Source organism: Varroa jacobsoni, unplaced genomic scaffold (genome assembly GCF_002532875.2).
Source record: "Varroa jacobsoni isolate VJ856 unplaced genomic scaffold, vjacob_1.0 scaffold_1163, whole genome shotgun sequence".
Classification (NCBI taxonomy): Eukaryota; Metazoa; Arthropoda; class Arachnida; order Mesostigmata; family Varroidae; genus Varroa; species Varroa jacobsoni.
Window position 1 is genome coordinate 166,936 of NW_019214065.1, and position 27,395 is coordinate 194,330.

Below are 27,395 nucleotides of genomic sequence, written 5' to 3' on the forward strand. Positions count from 1 at the left end.
CAAATGGTGAAACGTTATTAAGGCAGGAGTATCGAACAAGGGTAAGCTGGGATGATGGAAAATATATTTGCGCGTTGTCGATCGCTTCTTCTGACTCCTGCTTGCCTGCCATACCTGTGTTGTGTTACCAATAAAGTTGAAAATTGGCAAAAAAGAGCGAATGGAGAAAAAAGTCGGGGCACAAGGCACCTGTAACTTGGCTGTGCTAACTTCGAATGGAATGTGGCCAGCGTTGTCTGAAAGGCTAGTAGCGACATTCCCGCAAACGGCTAATATCAGTAGGAAGATCCTGAAGCAAAGGAGTGCATGTAGTACGACGGAGGTGCGATGGAACCCATTCTAAGAGATATTTCCGAGATAAACACTGAATACCTATGTTTAATACTTAATAGTAATTTGATGGATTAAATAAGAAGCTTTTCTCCACAAGTAAAATATAGTGTATATGTAACGCTTCGAAGGGTGCCAAATAGATACGCAATGATTTATTAATAACCTTCATTAGCAGGAAGTTGTTTCTATTTGAGTAGCGTATTGCACAGCCCTACGTCTAAGTAGTTGTATGGGTGTACGTACGTGTCCGGATAATCCACAATGAAATGTCACAAGTGTAAATGACATTATATACTGTGTAGAGATATCATGTAAGCTTGCAGGGTTTCAACTAGCGACGGGGGAACTCGTCGCGTTGAAAGCGTTAAATACGGGTTTGTTTGACTATTTATTGGCGACCACAATGTTTGGATCATTCATTCACTTGTTTCTAAACGAGAGTACGCGTGTCTAACTCGCACGACACTTCTGATAGCGTAAAGCACGCGGCAGTGAGAAGCTGAATTCGGTGTGGGCGTCGTTTTAGGAGAGTAGTGTGTCTGCACTATCCGTTGGGCGTTTCGCGCGAGAGTTCAAAGGATGTCAACATATTGGTCGCGCAGATGTCACGGTTGAAAGATGGTAAAATATGTTATCTAGACAGAGGAAAATGTTGCAGATATCACTTGCGTACGGAGAAACATCCTCAAGCATCTCACTCAAAAGCTACGGACAATCAATCGGTCACTAGAAGACAGACATAAGAGCTTCTTTCTGAAAGAACTAAATAATCGTATTACACTGATTATTTCGAACACAGATTATTTAATTGATCAATTAATAGTAGCTAGCCCTCCAGGTCAAACTGCGTCGAACAGGCTTACTTTTTTCCGTGCTACTTTTGCTTCAAATGGTATACCATACTATATAATATAGTATACATATTTTTTTTTTAATATTATAGTATACAAGCGATCACTTAGTACAGCTATGTCATGACAAAGGCAAGTTTATCACTGTCATTACGGCAGCCGTCACTATACAGGTTGCCATTTGCTATTGTGTTCCGAGATATTCCGTCACGTATTTTAATGATGAATTGATTGATTGGCTTCAATGATGAGTGTTCCATTGTTGCGCGTATGCGGCCACCTCTGAAGCTCGTCGACAACAATGGGCGACCCAGTTATCGACGATATCTCTTGATATGTTCGGTAATCTGAAGACGCTATAAGCAAAATGGTTACATTACTATCGGTCGATATGCTTGTACACATCCTTTCTTTTCGATTCCGTGGTTCAGAAGCGGTGTATGTTGAATTTACAATCTTTATCATTGTTGCACAGCGTCTAGGTTATGTTTGAATAATCGGGTTCAACATACTCGAGATTAGGTTTAAATTTATAGTTTCATGGAAGAAGGCCAACATGAGCCACTTTTTCCTGAAAAAAAAATTAGGACTTTTAAAGCGGAAGCGCGAGCCATTGTATGATCCGTTGCAGAAAATCGGAGAAAATGTATTTTACTTTATCTGTTTTCTTTTACTGTGTTTGCGATCGGTAAGGCCTTGAGAAACAACTACAATCAGTCGCCGTTACTAAAGAAAAATTAAACAAATTTTTCCTATTAGCTTCGAAATAAAAATACACCACGCTTGTGCCTGACGAACTTTTTGCATATTGATCAAGGGCAAGCAAACGCACACTATTGCAAAAAACCTATTCAGGACAATCGCTGCAAAGACGCTGCTATGGGAAGCGCCGTTACGGATTGATGATCAAGGTTCGACTAAGCTGGCTGGCTGTCTGATGTTTGAAAAACTTCTCGGCAACTCATATTCTAGCCATCTGAAACACTGCGTACGCTTCTCTATATTTGGCCAGCAAATGTCGTACACACAAACACGCATTTGAGGTCTTTGCCCCGGCCGACATTTGGCATCAGCTAAAATAGCTTTCCCTATTTTTCGACTGTGTAGCTATTTCAGTGAATTCTCATGCTTTGGCAACAGGGTGCGTCGTAGACAGAAGAACAGTTCGTGCATAGCTTGAAAGCAGATGACGCGCTGTTCGTAGAAATGGTTCCGCAAAGAGCTCGTCGTGTGATACCGTGCAATAAAATAACATGATATAAGACTAATACAGATTGGATACTGGCAAATGTATTAATGACTTTACCTTACAACGCCAGTGGTCCTATTATGGTGGTAGAAGGACAAAATCGCGCTGCTGCGTTTGTTAGTATTTCGTAGTGGTTGCAATGTAAGTCCAACGTAAACGCGGCCTGGGCAACAGTGTAGCAAACACTACGCCATCAGAAAAATGTTTTCATCCGATTAGAAGGAATGCATTGCGGTACTAAGTCCTGATGAGGTTCTGAGCGTGGAGTTTATCACTTTTTCTATGATACGATATAGAAGCACAAGGATTTGGATGCGTTCTTAGAGATTCGTCACCGCTGTCTCGAACAACCTAATGGTCCGGCAAGGAGGAACTGAGGTCGGTGGACCTAGGATGTTACAAGCTATAGCCACCGCTCATCTTCGTCTTAGCATAGCGAATCGTGGTTCACCGCAACGTAAAGGGTTATGCTAACTGAAAGAAGTCGTCGCCTTTTGTTATCTCGGTGTTGGAATACGACATCCGGTGATGCTCTGCGTACGGTAATTTCATGTACACTGAACCAAATTCTAATGGAATGCCTTATGATAGTAAAGGATAATCGAGGCACACTTTGCTGGGCTCGGCATGGGCTCATACGTGTCCATTTTGCTTAAGGTAATTTTAAAGAATACATTATCCAATTGCAGGTCTTAATAGTAAATTGGCTCAAAAGGAGGGCCTACGACGACATTACAATCCTGAATTTCACATTGTAGTTATATTCTTTAGCCCGTAATGGTCTACGCTGCACTTGCTCCACCATGCACCTCATAGTGATAAAGAGAGTGGCTAATCTTCCCGTCATTAGCCATGATTTTAGGATGGGAAAAACGAATTGATCAAATTCCTCTTCATTTCCCATTCATCTAGCCTAACTAGTTTAAGATCAAACTGTAATTTATGACATGATATCTTTTTTTGGAGGACCCTTATTCTATTTCTCTAATGAAGTTCAGTCTAATTATATTCCCGATTCTGAGTACATAAAGGAGCAAGTTTACGGCGTGGACTTCATACTGTGTAGGCGGATGGAAAGCTTGGACTAAACGTCGAAAGCTTTAACAATACGTTAGAAAACAATTTTGCCCTAAAAATTCAGCCTCGACGTCGAGACGTCGAGAATCGGCGCCTGTAGCTTCATGAACAAGCTAAAGTTTTCAGATAGAGACATAATTGAAACGCGGCATGACTCTCGGCATTGTTGATAGACATAATCAACTTGACATTGTCACTATATAGAATATACTGCGTCCACCCTTACCGTACATTGTCGACGAGCAGCATGCACAGGACGCTGTGCCGCACCTTGTCCTACAGACTACGAGCATTCCCGTATACCGTTCTAAAAATGACTGGCAGATCTCGACATAAACGAGCCAAATTATGGCTTCGTACGGTATACGGCCTTGCTTCAAGCGCGCTCCCGAACTTTGTGATATATCACATCGCAATAGTGCACCTCACTTTTCTCTCACTCACTCGCCGCACTCACGTGGCCTTACGGCCGAAACAGTGAGAAAAAAAATCACTATAGCAACCTACGGATGGACTTCTTCACACCCCCCACGGAGTGTCGTGGAGACTAGCGTCTTGTTGTTTTTAGGCGTTGAAATGATAACCTTGCAAACCACGTTTGACACTACTTAGCATTTGCCTTTAGTACGTGCGATACGCCGCTTCTTCTGAATGAGACTTATACGCTTACCATTTTTGAGCACAAAGGCAATCCAGGCGCCTTCCCGTGCCCTACGCATTACATTACAGCATCTATCTAGTTTCGAGCGCAGCTTGCACGCTTACCAAGATCATCGCAGATTTCATGGAGAACGATGCCAGGAACTGTTTAAGCGTTCAAGGTTTATCTCTGTTATAGTCGTGTATATATATATATACGCTGACTTGTATTCGTAAAATGTCGTATAAGTCGCATATCCGAGAAACCGCAAAAATTTTCAAATTGGGACGCCTTTCTGGCTCCTCTTTGTATGAGCGACTATTATACAATCGAAAGTAAAAAAAAGTCCGCTCTTAACAATGCCGCACTCTACACTACAGAGAAATTAATCAGAAGATATAATAGAAGTTCAAGTTTATGTTATGACGTATATGGATTAACCTAACTTTTGCAACTGGTCCACTTTGCGGCGTTTATATTCTTGTTGTGCCAGTCGTTTATTATTGGCCACCTTTGTTTTGAGCTCGCTACTGCAAAAGCATTGCTCGTGCTATGATTCATTCAAATAGACGCATATAAATAAATAAATAAATTCGTATCGTTCGCAGGTACATGCCGTAACAACCTGTATAAATAAACTGCAAACCAATTCTAACGTAAAACGTTTGACGTCCAATTGTTCACGGGTTCAAACGCGCCCGAGTGCCACAGAACGAACCGTTTCAGTGATGGTTTACGGTAAACTAATAGCTTAGCACGCAAAGAAGCTACTGGTCTAGTTGACATTTGGCCTTGTTGACATCAGGCTCAGGGCTGGCCTAGAAAGTAGGCAATCAATTCAAACACTATCAGAAAATTTAAAAATACGTCATCTAATGTTCGATACCATTGAAACTTGACGCAAGGTTGAGAACGATAAACCAACTGGTACTCTTTATAGATGGATGGTTTATTTTAAATATGCATTCAAATAGATGTACATTTAGCGGTGTCGTGTACTTTAGCTGAAAAAATACGGTATACCAACTATCAGTGACATACACGCTAGTTTAAAGCGAACTCGGGCAGATTCGCGCGACCGAAAAAACTCTTACGAGCATGGTAATTTATCGGAACCCCCAAGTGCGAAAACGCTAAGGAAAAGGCTTTTGTTCGCCTGATGTTTCCACCTTCCGCTGGGTTTGTGTCCGGATCCTGATCGCTATAGAAGATGTGTATACTACCTAAAGCAAAGTGCATACGGGCAAACCTATAACAGATGATACCTCTGTTTTGTCATTTCTGCTATGCAACAAATTACTGCTTGTTACCCGGCCAATAGTAAGCAACATTATGCAGTAAATAGCAACGTATAATGGTATAACAAGTATTTACAATAGTGGGTAAATGTGTGTTCAACATATTATACATGTGTGCTTAGGCGACTGCTTTGTCTGTCGCAAGTGGTGGCAGAAAAGATTAAGTCGGGATGCAACACTTGTCGGCAATTCGACGTAGACGCCATTGTTGCTCGTAGCCCCGTTGATCCGTCACAGCAGCATTTACAGTGTCAAGATACCCCAACAGATTTACTGAGACATCTTTAATTTTTTCGTTAGGATCGTCAGCGAAAAGTAGATTTCTTCAAAGTGTTTTGCTCAAACGGAGTGTTCCATTTACGCTTAAACTTATCTCATCGTTTTGTTGATCAGGCAGTTCATAGTACTGAGCGGGCGTTGTGTCACAAACAATCATTATCAATGCTTGTTGGTGAAGGCTCGATTGAAGCAGACCGCGATATACCGATGTCAGGAGAAGCTCGTGTGGTCCACTTTAGAAACTGGCGGATCAGACCAGTAGATGTTTAGCTGTTTAGATATTACCGTATGATAGCTTTGATTTCGGTTATTGTTAAAAGATGTCGTGAGAATAGGCTCAGAATATAGGGAATGATGTCGATCGTAAAAAAAAAAAGCACTAAAACAAGCCTCTATAAATTGAACGCTTCTGTATTCATTTATACGCCAGTGATGTAAATATTTATTTATACAAAGTGCAATATCGTCGGTCGATGCTTTGAAATCCATCGGTCTAAGCAATCGTTCTGCGTTTCCTTTTAAATTCAGACCCAGTAAAATAATAGTACCCAAGCATTTGAGTGACGTGTTGTCACGAAGATCGGCACTTTGTCATAGAAATCTGCTTTGTCGTTGAAGCACACCTGTCGACCGATGACTGATAGTGTGATTATCGTCATCGACGTCGATGGCATTGAGTGTGTCACGACTGTTAAAGTAGATCACCTAATCGTTTGTGGAAATTCTGCGTTTAAGTTTCGACGTTGCAACGTACTTGTGAACGTAAACACGTCCGCTTCGAATCTACCTATTTTTAAAAATGGCGCCGATCGTTATGCGCAATCGGTTCCGATCTTGTCCTTTTAGACAAGGAAGCTTGGGCGTTCGATTGTCGAGTTTGCGTTGCACCAGTTCCGACTGCCTGCCGTGTTCGAACGGATTTCATTTATTATGAAGGAGAGCCGTCACGACCGTCAAAATTGGACCAAGTATACGCCATTTTTTTGCCCGCTGTGCCGAAGTGGCACTATTTTCTAGGGTACACGAACGAATATCGTGCTTACCACATCTTCCCTGATACGTACCGAAGAAATAGGTTCCCAGTCCACATATGGACTCTTAGTGTGTGGCGAAACGTTATTCCGATTGCCAGTGTAGTTAGAAAGAATTGAGACTCTGCTTATTTCTATGTTGAGGTATAGAACGCAAAACAGATGGTTTGTCTGAGATGTAATTCGGTCACTGCTGTCAAGCCTTTTGTTTGTTATTGTTTTGATGTTTAGTAGACAAAGTTTTATTTTCCCCTTGCAGTCTCTGTATTCGTTCGTATGGATCAATAGCTAATTACAAACATTCTGATAGTACGTCAGACATTCTAGCGTTTCTAGAACTCAGATGTACGTGGTACGCTTACAAGCGCATGATTGCGACGTAGGTTGTCTGTATCGAGTCAATACCATTCTACGAAAGTGTCAAGCTGGTATAGAAGTTTGACATACATCCAGAGAGTCTCAACGAACAATCGCAGAGTTCATTGATATAAATCGGAGTCCTAGAAAAAAAGATACCTTCAAAATGAAGCCCGTGCTGTGTGCGTCAGAGTGAATTAATAGTGATCAATAATCTTTGATGGACGTTTGTTCTTTGTTCGACTTAAGCAAACATTGTGATCTACGAATCAACTATTTTTATGTTATATTTGATTTATTTGGGCAGAAGTAACTGTACCTAAACCCGAAAGACCTGTCCATTGAAAGCGCGATTGAAGCTACTCATTTCCGCTAGTCAGCATAGCAAATAGGGCGCAGGTACTGGCGAGCTTTATACTGTGGCTTATCATTGCCCACCATTGTAGCAAAGTAGTAGAACGGCGTGCTTTAACTATGTGCGAAATCTTGTTTCAATTTACATGTAAAATTTCCAGTTAATTTTCCATAAAATTTTGGTTCAGAATCGATTTTTGATGTTTTATTTTTACCTTGACACTTCGACTAAAAGCTACTCTACAAGTGGCAAGTGTTGATTTACTGGGTTAGCCAAGGCCTGGTAGTTCATCGGTGATAGACTGGCAAGCATGAAGTATAGAAATATACAGTTCTGGAAAACGCTAAATAAGGGGATGTCGGGAGCAATTGATTTGCAAGTTCTGCTGATGTATTTTTGCTCAAGTTGGGTTCATCAGTTATGATCCGCTGTGCAATCAGATCATGAGATTTAAAAATGCCCATATTCTACCTGCAGTGCCAACTTCACTAGTTATGCGCTGAAAAAGTTACCCTTAAATTGATGCCAGTGTCCTCAAGTTAGAAGTTTCGATTTGGACGAGAAATCGCCCTCTGAACACTTACACGCTAGCTTGCTTCAGAGGAATTAAAGGCTGTTTTTCGGTAAAGCTATACATTGGGCGTGGGACCAAGCGCAAACGATTTGTCTGAGCTCGGCAGTCATAAACGCAACTTCGTGGTTCCCAACAAACCTGCCAATTGCTCGACCAATCGCATTGCTAGCACCATGAAACGAAAATCATATCCATCTAGGATTGATATGAACGATAAGAACTCATGTGGGCAACAATCAAGAAAATTCTTCGGAAATAGATTGATCAGAGAATGAAATCCATGAATGCCTCTGTTTTTCTCGATAGAGAAATCATTCTGAAGAACTATGGAAAACGACCGGGAGGCCATGAAAATTTGAAGGTTAGTCTCTTTCGATTTCTTATCGACACGCCTTATAAGTTCAATGAAAAAAAATAGATATATTTACCTAAGAAAAATATATATATACTCCCTATAAGAAGTGCAAATAATAATAGTAAGATGGCAGTTTTACCTTAACTAATAAACATAATTAACTTCAATGAAAAAAATTCATTTAATTATGTTTTTATTTATTCTCATTAGTCAATGTCACAGTGTCAATCATATGATTAATAACAACCATTCATATCACATAATGAATAAAAAACATTCATATCTAACGATATAAGTAACAGTTAAATTAGAATAACGTTAAGCCAATGATCAGACAGGGTACTTGCGGCACCCACAGACTGGGGAGCACGAGATTGACATATAATGCTACAACGATGCTTCTACTGCGATAGCAGACTATCGTATGGAGCAGGCCGTGTATCTTTCCCTTAAATAGATCAAATCACCCGAAACCTCGATCGGTACTCCCGCCCCATCTTACCCGACTAAGATGATGATTGTGATGTTGTTGTTATGTTGGTGTTCGTGAATTGCCAAACGCGAAGTGTCCTTCTTTCTTTGCGTCGAGGGGATAAATACTCTGAACGGCGTAGTGTACTGGCTCGATGGCTATGAAGCAAGTGTATTCTATGGCCACATCTGTCTGGTATGTGGTCCTGCACTCTGATATGCGGATACGAGCAGGTCAACGAAGGCAGTCATCCGCTCGTTAAGTGGCTGCTATCCTAATTGGTCCTATTATACTGAAACTTGTATACAGAAGTTGTGGTGACAGTAGAGTCAACGGCGGCCGACAACCAACAGTGGCCAACATCGTCAATAACTAACTGCAACTTATGGACACAGAGACATATATATTGGCACAGAGAACCGCAGTGCACTGTGGTGTGATGCCGGCCAATCCATCTAATCTTGTATTGTGTTTTGTTCAGTTCTGTCGAAAAGCTCTGTTTCGGCTGGCCGATAGAGTCCAGCAGTAATGTTTCGACTACGGGGCCATCTGGTCTTCGTTGTCGCAGTGACGGCAGAAGTTCAAAACTACCTAAGCATCGGATAGGCCGCGGCCTGCGGACGGACCGAGCTGTATGGAGACATGCAGGAAGAGGGAGGATAGAAGCCACAGTCGATGACAATATGAGAGGACAACTAAACGGGCGCCCTCACTGACATGTTCAGGCGCTATCGCATGATAAGGTATCGGGCATCAGGACAACCTCGAGCGATCGTCGGTAAAAGGGCGGCCGTCAGCGAACCAACCGGTCTCAGTAGTGGATTTAGAAAATCAAATTATTCACGACTAACTGAACTCGAAACATGAACTTTAAGGGGGTACTTCGAAAAGAATAGACAGAACACAAATTTTGTTTCGGTGAAAAGTGTTAGCTTTATATGTATATATTATATATATATATATATATATATATATGCGACCGCTTGATCGTTCCAGAACTGATGAAAATAGTTTAGAATAGGTCGTCGTAAGAAAACCGATCTATTTACTTAAATAAAATACTCCACTATTAGATATCTAAAAACCCTATCGGAAATGGGCCCTTAACAACAGTTGAAGTCATTGCCAACTATAATAATTAAGAAAACGCTTAACGATTCTAATGTAAGAAATTGTATTGATAATAAGTGAAATAGGAGTAAGGTTAAAATCAATGAAATGTAAGTAACAATTTTTTTGCCTTAGACATCAAAAACACATTGTAAATCAGATGAGGGAAATCTGTTTGCCCATCGCCTTATATAAGGTTTCACGTGGCGCTGTCGTGTGCTTCACCCCCAAGTAAAGCTGCGATAACTGAGACAGAATGGACAGCTTTGTGGCGACTGAGGAGAGGAATAAGTAAATGTTTTACATGGTTGGGTCGTTCTCTAGCTGGCTTAAGTCACAACCCACGGCGCACAATCTTGTCATAGCAAACCCACAATAAACGATGCACTCATTCAACATTCTCCTTAAAACATTCCCGGATGTTCTTCACTGAGACATCTCACCGACTAAGTGATATTCTTCTAAGCCACAATAAATAAATAATAGAAAACAAGCAAGATCTTCATTCGCAAACAGTTCGGTCAGTCGGACAGCTTCAAAAGTTTGGCCTAAAAACACCTGTCTCTTTCTGACGACTAGCTTGCATTTAGCGCACTTAACCGTACATATAAAAGTTCGCTCTTAAAAAAGTTGATGAGTATAATATCAGTCTACTCAGATTGCTATGGACTAAAATCAGAAGAAAGTTGCCACTCAAGACTTAACTCGCACGTGACCCGTCAATGTGGCCAAGCTTCAGCCATCTAAAAAAATACATACTTGGTCTTATGAGATCATCCATACAGCTCACAGAGTAGTTGTCAACGGGTCGAAATCCATAACGCAGCTCCGCACGGTGTGAGGTAGCACTGCATATTTCACTTTTCTATCTATAACAAATTATTTTTTGCTTTTCCTTCTTAAATTGTTCCTGTACAACTATATGGTAAGCCCGAAAAACGTCAAGAGGGCATGACTAGTGATGTACTGAAAAGAAAAATAGGACATATATATGGACATATCGCTGATACGGATCTGTCTGCCGTGGATTATAATATCGAATTCACTAGGGGCTGTGAACCCTAACCCCATCAAGATGCAACCGTCACTGTGTCTGGGTTCGATGTAGCTCAAGAACACATTTGTTTTTGCAGTGCGTTTCAGTAGTCTCAAGTAGTGTTTCACGCTGCTATTTCCATGCGCCAAAGGCGAAGTGGTTTATCAGCATGGGTCTAGGGTATGCAGAAATTCAAATGATGTTTTGCGGTTACAAATTGCTTAAGGAGAAGAAACAACTTGAGATCTAAAATCAGCTTGTACACATGATGCAATTTTTTTTCTTCAGAAAATTACGTAAACTCTACAGGATGTATTGATTTTTATCCAAATGTTCTACTAATGTCGAAAGCTATTTTACTAAATCACTCCAGGAAATATAATGATGTTTTTTCTGTGACGGACTTTCCTAACCAGCTGAAAGCGGATCTCCAAGAAGGTTTCTTATTATGTTATTCGAAGAAAAAGATGACATAACGTCGTGCATGTAAAGATGTTCTCTATATATTGAAGAGCTTCAGGCCAATGGCGCTGTCGCCTAAATACTAATCGCAGGTGAACACTAACCTGGAAAATCTGCAATGGGTATACAGCATCAGAAGCCATCGCGATACTCACTTAAGGGCCGTTTTTTTTTGTCATCTGATGGCCGAGAGTTCTCGGTAGCTGCATCGAAAATTGATATGACGCTGACAAGATTTCGACCATTCTGTCCATACGTTATTGAAAATAGTACCATTTTAACATGAGCTAGAACCACAACGTTGTCAACATTAACCTACGCTCGAGTCGTTAGTTTCACGTTTTGTCTTATCTAACGTAGCTTGGTATCTTGTCAAGTAATTGTATTCAGGGCTCAATTTCTTAGTCTTGAAGTAAGGTCCTTCATTAGGACCACTACGTATGGTGGCCTTATACGCCCGATCTGGGGCACACTCTATAGTGTCAAACAAAACCAATAGACAAAAGATTAAAATCGTTTCTTATCCGTTTTACCTTGACAACAAGTCGAATCTGAAATCTGAGTGAGTTTCGGAGCCTAGTTGTTAGAAATCCTCAGATACAGAGCAGCGATAACAATGACAATATTCTACCTGTCAGTGTTTAACATCCGAGGGCAGGACATAATAAAACCAAACGCTGGCAGGCCTTCTTCCTCTGGCAACATGGCGTCGCACCTTACGCGTATTTGGTATGAAACGCCTCAAACGATATTTCGCATCCGTCATCAATAGCAGTTTGCCATCCATTCGGTGTTGGCTCTCACTTCAGCGACGATCCTCGTGCGTAACACTCGCCGATGAGGGCAGCACCCGGAAGCGCAGGACTCAAAAGCTACATCGTTATCGTTGCCGTCGACTTTACAGCTGACTCCAAACGAGAACGCTTCCCTGCGGCGGCAACTTTTAGCTCAACGGACGACAGGCGACATCAACGTAATCGACTCAGACACGTGTTAAATAACAAACGATTATACAAGTGTGTTAATATGAGCGGACAGACAAATGTAGTGTCTATCGATATACGTACGGGGTAGCGTGGTTCTGGGTGAGCCTCAGTGAATCCCCGCCACATATTGCACTGGTATCACGTTCCCGCATATGTAGTTGAGAGTGCCTCGATTTATTGTATAACGAGAATTGATATTGTACTTACGCAATATATTTTTACGAGAACGTATATAATATTCGGAGATGTTTCTTTTTTAAATCTTAGTAGAATTCTATGCTTATCGGAAGGGTAACATGCAATGCCACTACCGTTATTAATAGCTAATTGATAAAATTAATAGTATAGCACGAGTTCTTGCAACTCATGTCAGGTGCCAGGCAAAGGGAACACAAACTGCTGAGCTCATATAATTTAAAAGTAAATAAAAATTTTCACTGAAGAACAAATTCACATAGTACCTTTAAGACGGCAGGAGGATGGGCCAGGGGTATATATTAAGTTATACTTTACGCGGGCGCCATAAAACTTGATCAGTGGTATATCATCTTGAGGCCAGGTTACCCGTGGGACTTAGCCCTGTGGTAAACAAGATAGGCTAAGTACTCGACCGTTTAAGTGGTCTTACTTTTTATAGTGAAATTCATCATTAAAATTTTCGCTGGGCATTTTCTTGCTGCAAAGAACTTCGGGACTCTTTCTGCAACCCCTTTGTCGTTAACAACGATAGTCAGCACTGTATTGTTGACCAAAAAGCGGTTGAAATGTTCTGCCTACCAGCTCCCTACTGCTTTAGCTTAAGCTTCCATCGTTGCCTTTATACGTTCTGAGCCTTAGCATCGGCTCAGCTACCGTCGTCATCGTTATCACTATCAGTATTATGGAGTTTCGTCGGAAATTGCGCCTGTGTAGACGGCCCGTATAACAGCGCTCTGATGCCGCAATACAACTCACACACAAAGCGAAATTACGATACGCTTGTTGAATTCGGCCGTCTGATCCGATTTCTCCTAACTGGCAATGCCTCATGTTCGTGTGCAGTTTTATATATGTGAATACTCGTGTACCAGCCATATCGTATATGTGCCTGTGCGAGTATAGTTCAGGACGAAAGCTGTGTACTTCGGACGATCCGAAGGTTTTTGACGTCCATATACCAATTTGAACCTTGAATTTGAAGAAGGGGCGAAATGCTGGGACGGATGGGTCAATGGGAGTTCATACGACGTTGCTACATAGCAGGGGCACGGCCTGGTGCTAGCTGGTAGACGCTTTGCCTGTAGGCTGTAGTGTCGTTACTGCGTATTCATATATCCGTCTACTTGACCACAGCCCGCGCTGCGGTAGCCCCAACCGGGGCCACTGAACTTCGGTGAATACTCCCGTTGCTTCGACCCAGCACTCATTAGCCCGCTAAGTGCACTGCAGAAACGTTAGAAGCCAAACGGCAAAATCGCGAAAGAGTGTGCAGCGGCACGGCGCGTTTTGACGTGTCGCATCATGTCGCAGTTGAGCACATTAAAAGATGTAATAACAGTTGTGAATTCAGCAACTATTCGGTAAAAAAGAGATATGCAGAAAGGATGAACAGTTTGCCCCTTTACGCCCTTCCACAAAACTTAGAGCAAGCTTTTGCGAAACGAAAGGAAAAATACCGGAAAGGTGTCCTATTGGAATAGGAAAAAATGGGTAACTACTATTTATGTTAAGTGAATAGTTACACACCTGTTTTGAGCCAGACATTTTCATGCAGTAAATGCATACTGACCTAACCTAGTGATTTCAATTTTATCATAAATCTGACCTAGAAGCCTAAGCCTGAACCTGAATTCTAAACAAAATATAGTTTTTTTGCTTCTAGATCGAAGTTTCTATTTTGGTATAGAGTAAACAGATGAGAGTACTAAATGCAAAAAGTATCCAGTAAATGCCCCTTTCGACACTGCTTAAATGTTTAAATTGTTTGAGCAAAATTTCAAATTCGACTTGGTATAAGTTTGAATCTTCTGATATAGCAGCTAATTTTCTTTTTCACGACTTGAACGGTCATAGGATTATCGACCTAAAAATCTCAAAGAAAAAAGGCCAAATAGACAATCGATCTAATAACACCCAAACGAGGAATCATGTCTCGTGCTATAATAAAGGACTGTTTTATGTGATGTGTGGCAAGTGAAACTGTTTTCATAGAACTATAGGTCTCTGGGATCCGTAGAGTTACTTGAAAGACAAAACCTGGCCCTATCACGCTCCGGTCCCGTCCACCATTGATTGTTTGTGCGTTTCTGGCAGAGTCATTGAAGCGTCACACGAAGTTCAGTGATGTCCTACGCTAAGAATACGCACCAAACGGTGACGCGTACAAGGTGCACGTTCTTTTCATAAAATACATATGGATTTTTTTCTTGTCTCGAAACGTAACTTCTTTTGCTGCATGTTTATGAAGTTGTCAACATGAAAATGGACCTCATCTGTGAAGTTGTTTTTAGTTCGGAAGGTATTGTCGTTCAGTTACCAATATACGAGTTTTTTTTTCGCTCTGTCTGACCTGTAAGCTTGAATTGTTAGGTCAACTGGATTCTGTAGGCACGAGGTATTCCACGAGAATACACCGCGTGGTATTCATGAAGTAGTTGCAGTTTTAAGCACGATACCGAACGGTTGTTTCGAAATTTGCGGGCACAGCTTGCCAACGGGACGGGATTGTTTATGCCGACTAACTAGGACGAATATACGTCAATAGACCTTTGCTATTTTTAAAATAATGTTTGATAATAAGAATGCGGTTTGCTGAGTAGAGGTCCATTTTTAATGTTATTAAACTTTCGATTATCTGTGTATCGTAATGGCTGGACTGCTGACGCCTATTAGCAGGAATATATAATTAAGAATTTATCAGATGTATTAACTTGTATACTAAAGTCGCTTTTTAAGTTTCTCGGTAATTAAAGCTGAAAAGAAGTTAGTTAAAGGACAGATATCACTGCATTGGTCATATCTATCATTAAACCATTATATATAAGCCCTTTTAAAGCAAGCTGAATTGCTGCATCCCTTACTCAGCATCGGGGCACGCAGGGCATAAAACGCTAAACACGTTTCGGCTGGCCGTTTGCTTTTTTCGCTATAGTACGGTCCATGCTTTTTACTCCCGATTAGGCCGGCCGACCTGCTCTGTGCTACCTGCAGCGCCTGCTCCGACTTACCGATCTGCTATAGCTCCTACTGTCTCGTTGTACGTCGTGATCCTATTTCTATAATACAGCACTGTCCAACAACAGTGCAGCTTTATTCTCTGGCAAAAGCCGTCAGCAACCATCTACCTTTGCCCGTACGCATTGAGGATCTCGGTTCGGCTGTATTTGTGTGTACGCGTGTGTTCATCCGTACGATATTTACCCGCTGCTGCGTCTGCTTCCACACCTTTTTTCAGTACACAGTTAGCCTGCTATATTTGTGTTATGATACACAGTATAAGCTTGTACCAGAAAATAGTCGCTATCAGAAACCGTAAGGCAGTGAGTCTCTTAGCGTCGCTGAGTCGATACACAATCGAGTATTGCTGGCTAGTCGATGTCGGAGACAGTGTTGCTCAGACAGTGCACGATGACGCTGCCGCTGCGCTCAGGCCGCTGGAGCTGTCAACAGAGACCGACAGATCGTGCTGCGTCTAGCGTCTTTCTTGGCCTTCCGCTGCCAGGGAGGTTTTCCTTTGCTTCTGCAGTGCTGTTGCCAAACCCTCGACGCCGATTAACCTTTGGCATAGCCACGACTAGCCCCTATCAAAGGTAGAGCCTACACATTCTCTTAGCCAGCGCTTTTTGGGTCCTTCCTTGTACCTTCCCATTTATCTCTTCCTTTTTTTTTCTCTTATCACTGGCCTGCTAGCCGTGGCGTTTCTATGGCTGATATCGCTGTTCGACGATGTTATAAGCCACTGCGACCGTTCCTATAGGCCAGCTTTCTGCGTGTCTGCTCGATCCGAACGGCAAAACTGGCAGCCCTTACGGAGTGGCGGTAGCGGTGTGCATTGTTGACGTTGCTAACCAAAGCCATAGGCACCAGCAGCTGCATCGGCGGCGACGGCGGCGACGACGACGACGACGACGACGACGACGACGGCGCAGCCACTGACAATCAGTGGCCCCTGATGATGCCGCGTCAACTTCGTCTGTTCACTTTGCGCGTTCTTTCTTTTCCCGTCGTGTACATTTATGCTCGAATGTCGGTCTCTCAATTCTGCCGGGTCCGCTCTTACTGCTACCGTCTCTGCCCGCTCTCCATTCCTCTGTAGGCTCGCTAACTGCTGTTGTGCAGTGTACTGCTGACGTCCGCAGCCGCGGCTGAGGCCAGCGTCATCTTCGCCCTTCACGTTGCTCCGTTGCTGCATAGCTCGTTCTGTTCATTCGTCCGTCGGTCTATCCGTCCGTCCGTCGTTCGTCAGTCAGTCGGTCGAACGTCGAGAGTCACTGAACTGTGCTCTGACCGCAGTAGCGGCAGCCGAACGCGCAGCAAAAGCAGCGGCAGCACAAGCGGCCCTCGACGGTTCGCTTGATAAAAACGACTTGACGTTAAAAAGCAAAGCAAAGTCAACTAACAAAGCTGCAGAGCCTTGCCGCTCCAGACGGCCAGCACTGCCGTTCAGGCTGTTCGGCCTAGCTGTGGCCACCTGACGCCGACTGATCATCGCTGAAACGAGCCACACTGCTCAATACCCCAGAAGAAGCGGAACGAGAAGCAGCGCTCGTACATAACAACACCGGCAACGCATGGGACACGACGACCAGGGGGTGAGAACCCTACGTTGCAGAAAAGCTGGCCGAACGAATACCGGAGTTAACGAGACGATGTAAAATGCCGAAGCAAGCTACATGATTGTCAGAAACATAAAACTCTTCTCAGGAGACTGAGGGTGCTGTCGTCTGCGTGAAGCATTTGTTTTAAGTTGAACGCTGTTGCACTTGCCGACTTTTCCGATGTCCAGCCACCTGATTCAGAGATTGTAACTGCTGGAGAATTACACTGGCGTTGAATAGGAAGAAGGTCGCCGTTGAGAACAAATGACATGTGTGAGCGCAGACGAAGCACAAACAAGCGGATGGCTGTTGAAGGACACGTGAAAACAAATTGACATTTCCTATCTGAAGTCTGGAGTAACAGGTGCCTATTCTTAGAGGTGTCAATCGTTTCTTATGCTACCGAGCTGAAATTCAGGTGCAACTGACAATCTGAAGTTCTATGGTGCAATGGCGTAATCAGTTGGATTATATCAGTGTGGAACAGCCGAGAGGAACTGAGAGGACCGACCATATGAACAGTGGAACACGCAAACAAAAATAGGTTGATACGAAGCTACGCAATGGAATTATAAGACTTGTGGAATTATGCCACGAGTCGTCAACATATTTTGCTCCAAATGCGGGTCTTTGAATCTTTGGCTTGTGCAAACTTTACGTTGAGCGCGATAATGAAAAGATATTGAGGTACGTTGTTTGAAGTTCTGCAGGATTCTGGCGAAATATGCGCGTGGTGGTAAGTACTGGATACGCAGTAGGTACGCAGACGACTCACTGCCAATAGCTCTTAATCACGCATGTTAACAGATTTCTGGGTCTCAATTAATTCGAGGGTCGCCAACTTAATAATGACCATTTTATTAGCCCCAACCATATGCTCAACATATGAAATATCATTAATAAAGTAACACGCTGCATATGATAAAATCATAACTTCCTGTGAAAGTTTATAGAAATCTATTGTGAACACCTCCCGTTACAGATAATGAAACAATTCGAACGAATAAGCTCAATTCTATTATATCCTATAAGTTCATTATATATGTTTGAATAGAGAAATAACGTTATGGGTTGCAACGGTGCCGCGTACTTCGAGAAGCTATCTCTTCACTTCATTTGAGCATGTCTTGCATGAATTAAAATTAGCTTTCATTTACATGGACAATACGTCCCTTGATCACGTAGTATATGACACAATTTTTTCTATTGCTCATACGCAAAATTAACGTCGTATCTGGTCGAAGATCGTTCAACTATGTTCTTCAATAGCAGAGAAAAAGAAACAAAGTGAATGAGGTGGTTCGCGAGACACCAAATTATGCTAGCTGATTCTGTTCCATTATCCGGGTTAGCGTTCCGCTCTTGCGGGCCGGACTGTTGTGGCTGCTGCTGTTGTTGTTACCGTAAAACTCCGTTAGCGGTGAACGACCTGATACCGCAGCGTCCGTCCAGGCGGACCACGTGGTCCGGAACGGAGCTTCGCTATAGAATTGCGGATTTCTGGGCAAGTTGTATCGTCAAGCACTTATTTCGAGCCCGGCACTTTTGCACCGGCAGGGACATTCGACAGTACTGGCATCATCTATAGGCCTCTGTAAACAAAAAGTAACACGTTCGTTAACTTAAAGTTCGAGCTCAATTTTAAAAAATGAATGTGATAGCGACGCGGTACAGCGTTATTCGTTCGACGTTCTATTCAACTGCCGATGAAGTTAATGACGAAAATCGTGATGGATTTGTGTAAGTTAACCCAAATTAATATAATGATCAATACACTGATGTTTTACACACTGTGATAATGATTCGATGTCTTTTAATTCGTAGCGTCAAATATTCATATTTCGGAGAAAATTGCGGCAATTTTTCTTGGGGTTATTCTTTTGTGATGCTTATTTTGTCAATTAGCCAAAGTTAAGTTAAAACTATTAGTTTTTATTTTAACGTGAATTTAAATAAGAAGTGATGTTTGAGCTACAAAAGATGTTCAGCTTTGGCACGTCGCATACAACTTACCGGAACTAATTTTCTTTATTTTATTTATGATTCAAGCCATCCAGTGAGTGGTTCTTCAACATCAACGTAACAATCGCTTACCTGATCACACGTTATTTATTGTAGCGTATGTTGTTATGGGTCTTAAATCTACCTCGTCACCTAGTGGATAACGTTTCTGCATGCTAATATTAGGATCACGTGGTAGTCTAGGTTGCAGCCCGAGCGTGGACCCAGTTCGTTGCGCGCTAAAAGCCAATCATGCAACGAAATACCTAATGGTGGTGCCGGCCATAAAATTCGAAGCATCCGTGACCTATCATACACTGTCTGTACATAAAGACGTCTCTAAACTATGCTTGTGGGTCTGTGACCTTGTATATGTTTCTATAGTTAAAAAGCCTCACCATCGCTACCCAAACCGTATTTCCTGCGGCGCAACTAAAATTGCCAACGGTAATTATTCGACAAGTAATAAATAAAGAAGCTTGTTACTGTTCTTTATAATGATTAGGCGCGGTCGTCACTTCAGTCAATAAGTGCTTCACTATGCCGAGCAGTGAAGTGTCTCGGCTTTTTTTACAACTGTCATACATTAATTTCTATCTCTTTCGCCAAACGAACGAGATCGCTAGCAACAACTATTAGACAGGGGCAGTGGCAGACATTTCCAGAAAAATGATGCTGATAGAGGTCACAATTCACTCAGTGTGCAGCACGGATGTCTACTGCTGGAAAATTTGGAAAAAGGGCACGGTTCTATCCATAAATAAGCTAGAGTCTTAGTTAATGCTTCGGGCGAGCGATCGCCTAATAGGTAGTCAATCAGTGTCGTTGGTTAGAGAGCTAGCAAAATCGTCCACGATTTATATATACGTTGCACAATGGCATGAAGAAAGTATTCGGATCATGAATCCGCCACGGTGAAAAATATTGTTGGAAGCTATATGTGCGTGTATTCTATGAAGGGTTAAAATGCCTTGCATCGACTGTTCCTGGATGTAAGCTGTTTTGTAAATGGAAGTACCGGGATTATAGTATTTGTTCCAGTTTCAATGCAGTGTTTCAATGGACGAACCTTCATGATGGCGTAATGGCAAATCTGCGTTACCTGTTTTTGTCCTTTGGCAGCGGTGAGGTCATCACGATATGGACTGCGAAGAGGAATGGCTGTTGGGCGACGTGGACGATTCCATTTCAGGCGGAACGTCTCTACCCAATCCGATTTTGTTCGAGGATAGAATGATATCGGATTCTGTCGAATACGAGCACTCGTACTCCAACGCGAATGGTGCACAACAAAACAAAACAACAGTGACCGCTCCCATTGGAATCATCATTAAAACAGAAAAAGGTTAACAGTGGAGAACAGTTATCTATTGAAATGACTATCATTGTTTGGAAGTAGCCAAGCGAACCTTGGCCCCTGGGCAGAAAACGGTAGCCACGATTCATTGTGGTAATATATAAGTATATAGTAATTGGCACCAGTGGAAAATGTCTGGAGTAACTTTATTGCGCGCAAATTTTCACAGATTTAGATGACGAGTGCTATCCGGCCGTGCCGTTATTATCAGCTACTGGCCAAGGAGTCTTCGTCAAAAGTGAGGCCGTTGTACCTCCTCCAGTCCTACCTTTTCCAGCGCAAGCTGTTTCCCCAATCCCCATTCCACCGCCGCCCTACACAGCACACGCCCTACAGAACGTTACGCCTGGTATTGGTACGTGAAGGCAGACAGAGAGATATCGGCTTGGCACGCTAAACACCTGCGTTGCTATGACGCTGTGAGACTAGTTAGCTAGCGTATGTCCTATATTCTAAAATAGCTTCGATCTTCTTCAATGACTCTTCCAAATTGTATTTATTGCTCATGTAACATTGATTTAGAATCTCCAAGTAGCGTGTATTTCTATTTTTTCTCTAACGGAATCCCGTAGTCGTCGTGTTGCTGGCAAACTTTCACGTGTAAATTTCCTGCTTAGCGGAGAGTTTTGTTACGGCTTTCTATCCTGTTAAACTAGGTAACTAGGTAAGGTCCATTAAAATAGGTAGGAATCAATAATGTGAATGAAGCTCGATTTACCGCGATGGGAAAGTACTTCAGATGGTAAGTTTTTTCCCGGTAAAAGAACTCGCGGCACTATGAAGGCCGTCAGGCCAAGAGAGACAAAGTGTTTCGTAAAAATCAAATGCATTTAACAACTTTCCATCTATTTTATTTATTTTTTTTTAGACCTATTTTAACCGCTAAAGTCGCAGGAGGAAATGGCATTGAAAAGTGTCCCCGATTGATATTTAGAAGAAAACTCGTGATACGGTTTTTCATCTCAACAGAGGCACTCATGAGAGCCAAAAAGAAGCCAAGAGAAGAAACTTACATATACAATATAGGTTTATGACTTAAATTGGCGCGCGTATCTCTGTGTTCACACGAACTATTACGTCCGTTACTAGACTCACGGTTGCGTACTTTAGAGTGTAGTATATACATATTTGGCCGTAAACAAAACTGTTTGTTCTCGTAACGTTGTGTTTTTCTTTTAGTATCGGGAAGAATTCTATGCTGCACAACTACTACTAGCAGCAATGTTCAGGATAGCAAGGTGTCAAAGAATCGTTTGTTGGCTACAGCCCTTAGCACACCCCCGCTCGCCTCACTTTTAAGGCAGGCTACAACTTCCACGCAGAGTTTGCCAGTTGCTGTGACACAGGTAGGTTGAACCTTGTTCGGCACTTTTGTTTGTAGAAAGAAAGTAGCTTTGTATCCTGTGTCTTTCGCGTTAACCGTCTGAGCGCCCCTTAAGGAACAAATCGTTATTAACCGAACATTATAACCAGGATCACTAGTGTCAACCTGTCTCGAAGAATGGCTTTCGCTATGAAAAATTACATTACCGATGTTGCATCTACCTCTTTACAAGGCACACTACGTAGGTAGAAGCATGGTTAAAATGGATAATAATCTGCCTGATTTCGCATTCCATCAGGTAAAGGTTGAACTACCTCTTCCTCCGACTCCTCCGAGCTCAACATCTTCCTCGAATGAGTCCGAGAGCGACGGGTGCGCCTCGCCTCTACACCCTGGGACAACAAACGTCATCGCTGGACAGCAGCTTGTCAACGCTCTAAAACGAAGAGTCGCTGTTACGACAGAAAGGTGAGCTTTCCTTGTGTCCTGATCTACCGTCTCTTTATGCTGTCGTCCGGATGTGCAGCAACCCTCTCATTTCTCCGGCGTCTTTGGAACCGAGTAACTACTTATTAAGAATTCGTGGACTGATTTTTTCAACAGTCATTAAGTGAAACATCCATACACGGGCAGAAATAATGCTTTTCCCTATTATCGTCGCATATGTTAGTTATAACCTTGGTGCCGACAGCAGTACGACGCACGGAGTCCTCGCCTTAACCGAGGAGGAAAAACGCACACTGATTGCTGAAGGTTATCCAGTTCCGCAGAAGCTGCCCCTCACAAAGGCCGAGGAGCGATCTTTGAAGAAGATTCGCCGAAAGATAAAAAACAAAATTTCAGCCCAGGAAAGTCGACGTAAGAAGAAGGAGTACATGGACGCTCTTGAAAGAAGGTTGGTTTTTCTTTTGCGGCGACGAATTCACCGCTAATTGTTACGGCACAGCGTACGAAACGCTTGCAAACCATCCACTTAGACACTGTGGTTATTTTCAGAGAGTTCCTAAGGGGATTGTTAGTACTTCACACTGCTCTTTGTTTTATGCTACACTAGTTCAAACGTATAGTGCTAAGGGAACAAGAAACGCGTGTTAAGTTCCTCTATGTTTTGCAGAGTCGAACAGCTCAGTGCAGATAGCCGGGACATGCGTCGCCTTTGCGATTCTTTAGAAGAAGCCAATAAGATCTTGAGGCAGCAGTTGCACCTCCTTCAGCAACGAAGCGTTGAGGGCGCAGCGATCATTGTGGAGACGATTGGAATTTGCGAGGACAATGGAACAGGCGCTACTGATCAGGAAGCACTTATCGAAGGCGAGGTAGAAAAGGATTAGAGTTTGGAACCATCGCCCCGCGCAGTTTCACTCATTCAGCAAAATGCTAAATTGGTCTTTTAGTCTGAGACAGTGAAGAACAATATAATGATGTCTGTATTTGTATTTTGAAAAAGATTATATTTGTATCGCGCATGTACTTTTACTAATTACAGGAGATGCTCTGTGAACCAATGGGTGATATCGTGGCCGAGGAAGAGATTATTAATATAGGTGAAGATGTTGGCTGAGTCGATCAAGATGCAGCAATGGAAGCAGCAACTTCGATTCGTAAAAGCCCGTTTAGATTGATATTGGCCCATTGCTATCGGGAGGATTTGGTCGTTGAGCCTCTGGCCTAAGTGAAATTGAAAGTAGAAACGAATCAGGACTGGTAACTTTCTTTCTCTGTAGTGTTTTGGCAAGTCCACAACCAGCCGGGTATCTGTGCAATTGTTACTGAACTAGTTTATGGTCATAATAATGACTCGAGTATTTATTTGTTTACATTAGCTATACACTATGCTCGTTCGTTAACCGCAGCTCGCAATTCCCAAACCCCGCTCATTTCAAAATGATGTACATTACAATCATTTATGTATGTAGGTATCAACCAAAACGAGCTGCCCATCACAACTAAAACTTCGCCTAAAGGACAAGGACCTATACGATTTACAGTGGTGCTATTTGAGGATTTTTTTACTGTAGACAAGCGTTTGGCAATCCGACATAAGTGTTTGGGTGTCTCTCTTCCAGCCAGAAGGTAGAATGTCTCTTATAATGGAAGATCGCCAATGCTGCTAGAAAAATAATGAAATCGCGTTCTGAATCGTTCCGACGCTTGTCACCATACTCAGAACGCTTTTCACTAGCGTGGAGCAGATGGCCGCCGGTGCCACTGCAGCTGGTTGACGCTCTAAACAGAAACCTAAAAGGAAAGCACTTACGAGCTGCAATTAATGTATAATAAGATAGTTTCAGCTGTGCAAAATGTTAGCTAGCTAGCGACGATGGGTCTTGAATGCTCAGACCGAATCAGACCTAAAGTCAATTTTCAACAGAACTGTCTTTGCCAAAAATGCGCCGTGATATTGTCATAGGACCGTCTAGTTCTTTTGCTAACTGGGTAAGAGTATACGGCTGCTAGATATTCGGACGAATACATTAGCTTGCTAGTAAACGTTTGTGGGAAAAGTATCTTGTAAAAAGACAAACGCCGCTTCGTAACGCTCATGTGTACAAAAATAATGTAAATCAGATCACATTAGGGTTCCATTGCATCGATGGATATGTTTCTGCTAGGATATATTAGAAGTTCTCAGGCCTGTACCGTATGCACAGTTTTAGCACCGGTCACCATTATCGTGTCGGCCGCGCGTATTGTCATCGTTCTATTGAACTGAAAGTATTTCTGGACATCGAGATCAATCCTTGAGACGCAATTTCAAATCATCTCCACTTGACTACAATGGATATTTAACGTCATGCTTCAAGTTATCCAATCTAAATGTATATAGGATTTTTTCATACACGTATAGAATAGAGAGAAGTTGTTCAATGCAAATTTCCCTAATCCAATTCTATCTGCGTTTCGTTACCCTACATCGCTTTTATGTCAGTACGCTTTCTGTGGATTAGGAAAAAAAGGTTCGCCAATAAACACAATCGCATGATCCTAGAAACGGCTATAATACAAGAGACAAGTAAGTGCAGAGGGGCACAAGGGGACGATTATGCGAAGCTTCCAAGTAAAGAGAAGATGGCTGCAATCAATAGCAACGTGCTTTTTGAATCTCGTTCTCCCTTGATTCATTATATATCATTAACGGTTACTGTCTCTCCCGTCGGAGATGCACGTTGCCATGATGTTGGCACTCAGGTGAACGACCCCCGACAAGGCCGTCAGTTGCAATATCGTATTGTACAAACATAGTTTTCGTCTTATGTAGAATCTGTATAATTAGACGTCCATACGAACGGTGTGCTAACTATCGACGCAGCATCGATCGCGTACATGTGTAATTACTCGATAGTGACAATCAAAAGCCTCAGAAGGCTCGATAGGACAAGGGAAGATTTTTTACTGCTGACCGTAAACACGTAAAGATAACTACATGATAGATCTCGATCATTTTCGGTGCTGTTGTCAACCTGTGTAAACAATCAGAGTTTGCTCGATGGCGGTGTTACGCCATAGTAAACTAAAACTTCATTAGTTCTATGTGGGAAAGTTCATCTCCAGACCGCTCCGCTGTTTCAGGAGGTAACGGGATCGCACTCGAATGCTCCTTAACGAGCTGCTCTTCAATGATCGATTGATTATTCGGTTTTCTTCTGTCACGGTGACTGGACTAGTGAACCGCGAATAATACCGAACACGCTTTACATTTTTCAAGAACAATACGCGTCTACTGCGCATTGCTCCTAGAACGTACATTACGCTCGCCTACATATATTCCCATAGAATGATAGGGATGGTCTATCTGTATGTATTCACAAACCATGTTTCTTACCTGCACACATATGCATGCGTACATACGCGTGAAACGGCCGCGTCGTGCAATAACTCAGAAAAAAAATACGAAAATGAGATCACTTGGAAAGCATTTACTCAATGTGACATTTCATCATATAGATAAGGTGACTAAATAAAGTACTAGTGATTTCCTATAAGGACCCCATACAAAATGTAATTTTATGGATTAGATAAATGTCACATCCTGTTAAATCCTGGGAAAAAAAGTAAGTATCATGTCGTCTGTCTCTTGAGCGTTACCAAAATAACTGTTCATTACACAACATTATATAGCCAGATGTAGGATGACTACGATGTGTTACAACTTTCAACTACCAGGTTAAATTTCCATGTTTGTCTCAGACAGAAATTAATATCACATATATATATTATAGAGGACTTGTGCAGATTTTATCGAAGTTTTGATTGGAAAACTTCGCGGGACTTTCAGTTTCGTACCTCTGTGTTATTACGTTTAGTTAATTTTAGCCGTTGCTCCAATTTTACCTATGCTTATCTTGTGGCAAGGTGCCGATGATAGCGGATTTGATAGGTCTTTGTCGGACTTTGAGCCTACTTAGTCAAATGAATGCTGTGTTTGTATCGGATTTAAGGTAGAACCGATACTAGGTGGGCTAGGTAGTTGATTGATAACTCTGTCCGGCTTATTTTTGCTGATTCAAATATCCTTTCGAGAATAAAGGTTACCCTGGTGACATTGAACCTGGCAAATAAATACACGCACGAATAATGTGTCTTCCTTCACAGCACTTGGCTTTTGCTAAATATTCTAAATAGGATTCTCGTTTATAGATATCATATATACATAGCAGAAGTATGCAGATCTTTCGAAATTCAATCGACCTCATTACACGTATAGGAATAGGTAACACCCTGTATTGTTCGCTGAATTTTACCGCAAGCTTTTGTTTTGACGTCAACTTTAATCTCGTTGCCATTCTATCTGCGTCCTGGTAATCGCATCAAGAAACAAGTAGCTTCGGTATCAATATTTATTTTTCGTTTTATATTCCCTGTACGTTAGGTCTGTGCTGGCCTGATCAGGCTGGCACACCCATCGCTAATCTTCCGCAGCAAATCCTCAAGTACACAAACTAAACATGTGCAAGTCCGGACCGGCCGCCAACCAACGCCTACTCCTCACAGTCTCTCCTTTTGGTTCACGATGCTGTTCTATGCCAATTGCTGCACACGCGCGCGTCTTGCTCATTATCAGGCAAACGAAAAACAACAGCTGTTTCATCTATGGTATTGTGTGTAATATTACATACATAACATTGTGTATCTATTTGCCTTTCACTTCAACGTGCACTTTTTGACCGGCAGTAACTTTCTGCCCAGTAGATCGAGCTGTTTATGTGACTGATCGGATGGATCACTGCCGAACTTCGACAATAGTCCCTAACGGAGACTGGCGGACCGACTCGGCCGTTTCTCCCGCTTGCCCAGACCTCTTCTTCTACCAGTTCTAGATCTGCTCACAGTCAGCCTGGTACTGCTATTAGCGTACTTTCAAGGCAAGCCAAACGAGTCATATTGAAGACTATCAACCAACTCGACATGATCTCCATCGTCGTACTCTCCAGTGTACATACACGACGACAGC

General features: G+C 42.4%; 1 protein-coding gene and 1 long non-coding RNA gene across 5 annotated transcripts; one reads left to right on the plus strand and one right to left on the minus strand.

Annotated features, from left to right (window-relative positions):
• Positions 1 to 574: 574 nt before the first annotated feature.
• On the minus strand, positions 575 to 4,399 carry LOC147752563 (uncharacterized). Its single transcript, XR_015313725.1, has 3 exons — positions 3,737 to 4,399; positions 2,491 to 2,618; positions 575 to 1,540 (listed from the first exon to the last, which is right to left on the minus strand). It is a non-coding gene; the product is annotated as an uncharacterized LOC147752563 (long non-coding RNA).
• A 2,179-nt stretch (positions 4,400 to 6,578) lies between these two features.
• LOC111267257 (uncharacterized) lies at positions 6,579 to 25,625 on the plus strand. 4 transcript variants are annotated; one of them, XM_022845373.2, is made up of 8 exons: positions 6,579 to 8,405; positions 20,385 to 20,607; positions 20,789 to 20,974; positions 21,799 to 21,965; positions 22,242 to 22,411; positions 22,614 to 22,838; positions 23,058 to 23,259; positions 23,430 to 25,625. In XM_022845373.2, the coding sequence occupies exons 2-8, from the start codon at positions 20,403 to 20,405 to the stop codon at positions 23,502 to 23,504; spliced, it is 1,230 nt and encodes a 409-aa protein (XP_022701108.1). In that variant the 5' UTR covers positions 6,579 to 8,405; positions 20,385 to 20,402; the 3' UTR covers positions 23,505 to 25,625. The 4 variants fall into 4 exon arrangements, with proteins under 4 accessions (XP_022701108.1, XP_022701107.1, XP_022701112.1 ...); XM_022845372.2 differs by lacking the exon at positions 6,579 to 8,405 and adding an exon at positions 16,868 to 17,997; XM_022845377.2 differs by lacking the exon at positions 6,579 to 8,405 and adding an exon at positions 16,868 to 17,997 and having other exon boundaries at positions 22,638 to 22,838.
• The last annotated feature ends 1,770 nt before the right edge of the window (positions 25,626 to 27,395 follow it).